Genomic DNA, 6000 nt, shown 5'->3' with positions numbered 1-6000 from the left:
ACGGCTCTTTTTTTAAAGATGTAGTTATTTCAACCAAAAAAAAAAAAAAACGGTTTGTCCCCTCATGCACTTCCGCGCACTGGTTGTTGAATAGTCTGGGGGCCTAAATGAAATCAAATTAATTCCATAAAAGATCACCATCCAATAGTATTAACAACATACACAGTGCCCGTCAACAACGACCCGGAATCCGGTAACCTTCGTGCGCCTCATTGCTTCGTGTCCGTAGAGAATGTTCGTAACCCCATGGTACCATGCCCAACCCAAACCCTCAAAATCATCTGCAGTAAATCGACTGGCATGAAAACAGCCTAAATATAAAACCTTCTCAGAGAACAGTTCTTGATGGGATCACTAAAGCCAATCCACCAATATGTCTCCAATGCAGCCAGCCAGCATAAACATACTGCTATCCATTACAACGGTCAAATTTGGGGTAATCTGCCAATAGGGGCGCTGTGGAGGTGACCACGGACACAAAGTTACTAATAAAATCAAGAACTAAAAGTTCAGTCTGACTGCATTTTATTCCACCGGCAAACATTCGCATCTGCAATATGTGCACTTCTCATCTCCACAGCAAATATCATTTTAGTGCCCTATTGGGACTACAATATTTGAAACCTGAGCCACGTTATATTTAATAGCCCAATTTATCTGCACAGCCGGAGTTTGTCCATCAGCGCCTGCCACGAGAGCTATATGCACAGTAATGCTCAATTTAGGAACCATTTACAATTATGTCATGCCACATGTAAGATTAAACATTGATAGCTCAAATTGGTAATTTCCCCCAAGAACACTTACCTCTGGATAGGTAGAAGTTACCAACGGTGGGTTCCGTGGGGGAAAATGTTTTAGATACAAGGTTTGGCTTACAAATAAATACGTTCCCTTGCATCACGCATGGCATGCACATGTTCTGAACAATTGTCTCAATTGACACGGAAGCACACGCGGTGGGAAAACAACTAAACAAAACCACTAACAGCATCCCCACACAATACAGCTTTTACTGAACAAAAGATCTCTCCAGAGAATAAGTGCTTGCATATAATATACAAAATTAGTACTTATGGGAGTAATTTATGATTACAGTGCGCACAGCTCAAATGTATCGCCATCTGAAAACACCGTAACCGTGTTATAATGATCTTATAACAAATTTGCACCCTGCTAGAACTCCTTACGAAAACCCACTCTCTTTCGTTTCATCTTCACTAAACAATCTTTTGAAAATGAGCTGCAAAATTTTCAGGCAACCAACCCAACCAGCTTGGAATCCAGTATACACGTCTGGCCCTTTTCATTTGTCCAGAGGGTGCTGCTTGCAAAATGTCAAAATTATTCGTTTATACTGAATTCTAATGAATAAGTAAGACTGACCCATGTACCAAATAAATAATAGCTGTTCCACTAATATTTTATCAACAGCCTATGTCTAATATGTCCCCCGAACCTGACACTAATTCCCTCAGTAGTTACTGAGGGTCAAAGGGGTGTGGCTCGTGACATACTATACCTATTCGCAGGGTACCAAAAGGTTGTGTGCGCACATGTGCAGTCCACGGCTGGTGAGCAGCAATATCGCCACGTGTGAGACGGCGAAGGGAACACTGAGATGAGTTACTGACACGAGCAAAAACGGTACTGGTCATAAAGGTGTATTACATAAACCCAAGGACGATTATCAGAAAAGTTGAGAAAATGTTACAATGGTCGAAGAACAGCAAATGGGAAAAAAAAAGAAAGAAGGAAAAAGACAGTTAACCAGAGCAGTGAATGAAGTAAATAGTGACTTTGGCTTTAAAGTCTAGTCGTGTTGCTGCAGAATAATGACGATCATTATTATAATTATTATTGAATAAGAGAGACGCTCGCAGTAATCATACTGAATTAAGGCAATATTTATTTTTGTATTGACTTTTCTCTCGGGAAACGGCTCAACTCCACAAGCCACCGATGCGCTCGACCCAATAAATAGGTTAAAAAAATCATAGGAGTGTAATGAATTCATAAAGACAGAAAAACCACCTGCCCTTTTTAATAATATGCTCATCAGACGTGGTTTTAATTTTTTTTTCTTTATAAAATACACCTTCCAGAAATATGAATAACAAACAAAATGTGCCTGTGAAGGAAATTAACTGTTATGTACTTAATTAAACTTCAAACTTCGGTATAAGTGTGTCACACAATAACGGAAAACCACTTGAAAACAACACCAGAACAATTACCATAATTTATTTACAATAAAACTCTCTAATGCAAAATTGTTACTATAACAAGGGGACATGTGTCCAATAAAGAAATATAAACATGAACCATTTGAAAGCTAGAATGAATCATATATATATAAATGTGTACAGCCAGAGCCAGTAATGTTTAATCTGTAACACAAGTATATATGAATTTCCTTTTTCGTCATTGCAGTCTACAAGCATCATAAAACCATAACGCATTTCATATTAGAGTTAATATTTAATGCATAGAAAAGGGGAAGAAATAGACCTTCTGGGATAAGTGCAGAATACAGATCTACACACAGCATGCGCCACACACACGGGTACTCCTTCAATATACATGCACACGCTTGTGTACACACGCACTGACATGGACATGCACACACACGCGCACGCACGCACGCACGCACGCACACAAGCAAGCACGAACCCACGCACTGCCACACATATTCAAACGCGCGCACACACGCCTAAGTGTACACAAACACACAGAGGTTCAGCGAAATCCCCCCATTCTCACATTAAACTCTATTTAAATATATTTCGCATTTTGGCAGATTCACTAAATGCATGGATGCTAATTCACAAAGGGCAACAAAATGGTATTAAACAAGCAGCCAAAACAGAAATGATAACTTTTTCTTCTTAGTGAACGGTTTTTAAAAAATAGCACTATAGTTCCACAGTAAGGCCAAAATACTGGTCAATCCTACATGACAATATAGTTTGAGGATTTTTTCAAAGGATCTCACAGTAAAATATCTGCTATGTAGTTAATCCGCACCAAAAGCCTGGGATCTGTTCAGTGGTGTACAACAGGCAACGTGCTTAATTTAGAATCCTGCAGAATAACGCCTAAAAGAAATCCCATTCCAGTAAATATCCACCACAAAAGCAGAGGTAAAGAAACATAGAAAATAACCACTACAAAGCACCGCTGCACCCAATATCAAGTACAATCCCTTTGGAAACCAAATGAAACAACATACATGAGAAAACAAGCAAGAGGACAAGCACAGAGCTGAGCCAAAGTCTCTCACCAAAACCATTCCTGCCAGTACTGGGAAGAGGCAAGTACTCGGCCGCATAAAGGCATAAACTGGAACAAAAACCAAATTTCCTCCGCAGAACTCATAGCGAGCAAAATCACATCTTTAAAAAAAAAAAGGAAAGGAAAACATCCACACACCAAAAAAAAAAGATTATAGTGTTTTTAAAGAAATTAAAAGTTTTTTTTTTTTTTCCAGTTTCCACATTCTGGGACGATTATACTTATCTCAGTAGAGAATATTTCTGTAAGAGCAGAGCTGAGAGCGGTTGGTGGGCCTTTTTACTCAAAGCTGAGGGAAACCCAGCATGAAGGGAAACCCAAATGAAACTCTGTGGTACCTCTCCCGTGGCTGGCGAGGGTAAGGAGCAGAACAGGCTGTGACACACTGAACACGTGCGCTTGCAACAAAAGGCAGTTTGGTATATTTTTTTATTATTATTTTAAAACCATCATCTTTCATTTAATAAATATTTTAGTACTTTCGCAGCTGAAACAGTCCCCCGCAATCTGCAAGCTAAGTAACCCGGAGTTCTTTGGCTCAGTACCAAGGGTAATGGAGAAGGCTAGCAGCAGGTTTAGCCAAGCGGTTCTCCTAAGGACGATGGCGGAGGGGGCTATTCTTACCGGTAGTTTAGCAGTAAAAAGGCGTTGACTGAGGAGGCGGGGGAGAGGTAAAAGGGAAGCAGATGGGGAGGGAGTCAGGACTGGGGGGGCACAGGGGACATCCTGCATCCACACAAACAATTCCAGGAATTCCAGGGAGCACTACGACCAGGCTTTAGTCCTGTAAAGCTCTAGCCTAAAAAAACCAAAGCTGTGCTACATTCAGGGGTTCAGGAGGCGCACCGGTTCAGGAGTCTGAATGACAGAGCAGGTTGAGCGCTGCACTGTAGCGAAGAAGAGGCTGTCCCTCTCGCGTCGACTCGGACGAGAAGCTGGGGTGTGTACTGTCCCGGCTGGGTACCGAAATGCGGGAAAGGGAGGGGAACAGGATGAGTCCGGCTCCCGGCTGTCTGTCTGTCTGTCCATTTGCCGTTCTGCTTGGAGGGTGTGTCCGTGGGGTGGGGTGGGGTGGGGTGTGGGGGTGTGGGGGTGTGGGGGGGTGTGGGCGGGGTTAAAGCGCTACGCCGTGGTCTCGGACAGCCTGCCTTCGCCGTCGCTGTCGTCCACGGTGCTGCGGCGCGAGTGTGAACGGTAGGCCCCCAGGGCCGCGGCCCCCTCTTTATCCTCCTCCTCCTCTTCCTCATCAGATCTGGGCAGGCTGAAGTGCCTCCTGTAGGTGGGCGGGCTGGAGAATTAACAGAAGAGCACAGTTAGCACAGTCACACAGGCGTAAACAGAAGAGCGCACAGTTAGCACAGTCGCACAGGCGTAAAACAGAAGAGCGCAGTTAACACACAGTGGAGCCCAGGCAGCGCCATTTCTCCCACTCCCGCCTCATGCTAAACACAGTGGCCCCCAGCTTCGTTCCGGGACAGGGGTTAATCCGCCTTCAAACGCTCAGACAGCAGCATTACCGCAAGGCCGAAAATCAATACGTCCACAAAGTCCATGCAGAGACGCTGAAGACTTGCGGGCGAAAAATAAACCAGGTAATAAATAAACAAACAAAACAAAACAGAACACCGCAAAACGCGGAGAGTGAAAGTTTCAAGGTGAAGCGGTGTTTATCGCAGGCGCTTTTTTATTTCTGGATTTCTTCCGGACATTTTAAGGGGGAAGGAGAACACGAGCGCTTCGCTGCTATTACCGGCTGTCTGGACTGGAGCCTGGGCTCAGTTGCTGAGCTTCGTGTTCCAGGCTAACGTTTCCCATTTCCACACGCACACACACTTCAGACTCAGGGAGGTCAGAATCCCAGCTACTCCAGACTGCGTAGAGTCGGACGGCGCGGCGTTTCGTCACAAGGCGCCTCGTCCCTTGATGACCGAGCCTCATTAGCATGCGCTGCTGCGGCAGGCCGCGCGGTTTGTTGTAATAAACGGCGAGCAAACAGACGATAAAAATTCCATATTTTGCTGCTCGCAAACACCGTCTAACAAGGCAGGCTAATTGACGAGAGGATTAGGGGAAATCTCCGGTAAGATTCTGATAGCGGTCCTTCGGGACGTCTCTGAAAGGGAAGCCGAAGACTACCTGGTTTCCCCAGATAAGACTCCTAACCTGTTACTTACAACAGACAGGAGGCGCCGTCTAATTCCCAAACTGTTCAAACCGCGCAGACCCCAGGTTAATAACTGCTGTCAATCCCGCTTCCTTAATCAACAGGCTGTGTACAGTAATCAACGTTGCGGTTTAATTATGTTCATAACCGTGTACGCCACTGGAAGGACAAATACATAATGGCTTCACTTAATTGCCTGGTCCAGAGCCTTTCGTTGCTTTGGCTCGCGTCGCAGGGTCATAAATCACAGGGACGTTTCAGCTACTATTAGTAGGTACAGCCTTGGTGCACTTGCCTTCCTAACCTCACCGTGCAAGGGCTCGGCTACATTTACATAAACGCTTCGGAAATCATCAGACGGAGTTTGAGGACGACCGCTAGACTGAAACGCTTCAGCATTAAGCTTTGCTCTCAAAAAAAAAAAAGAATGGAATACAACCGCCAAAAAAAAAATCAGGGTGCTTGTGCCCTCATTTTCAAAATGGAGCTGGAGCAGGAGACCTTGAGGGTAGCACCCAAACGATGGTGTTAGAACAAAAATA

General features: G+C 44.4%; 1 protein-coding gene across 9 annotated transcripts in view; it reads right to left on the bottom strand.

Moving 5' to 3' along the window:
• Positions 1-1886: 1886 nt before the first annotated feature.
• The window catches only part of LOC135262791 (unconventional myosin-XVIIIa-like), a 137190-nt gene continuing 133076 nt past the window's right edge, over positions 1887-6000 (bottom strand). For 7 of the 9 annotated variants that reach the window (XM_064350040.1, XM_064350041.1, XM_064350047.1 and 4 more), the window contains one exon: positions 4456-4582. Coding sequence is in view for 2 of the 9 variants with exons in the window: in XM_064350043.1 (XP_064206113.1) it covers positions 4417-4582 (166 nt within the window). In the remaining 7 variants the exon portion in view is untranslated. Of the gene's footprint in view, positions 4583-6000 lie in introns of all 9 variants that reach the window. The other 2 variants (XM_064350043.1, XM_064350044.1) reach the window with 1 other exon arrangement.

Source organism: Anguilla rostrata, chromosome 9 (assembly GCF_018555375.3).
Source record: "Anguilla rostrata isolate EN2019 chromosome 9, ASM1855537v3, whole genome shotgun sequence".
Classification (NCBI taxonomy): domain Eukaryota; kingdom Metazoa; phylum Chordata; class Actinopteri; order Anguilliformes; family Anguillidae; genus Anguilla; species Anguilla rostrata.
This window is presented reverse-complemented; position numbering and strand designations above follow the sequence as displayed.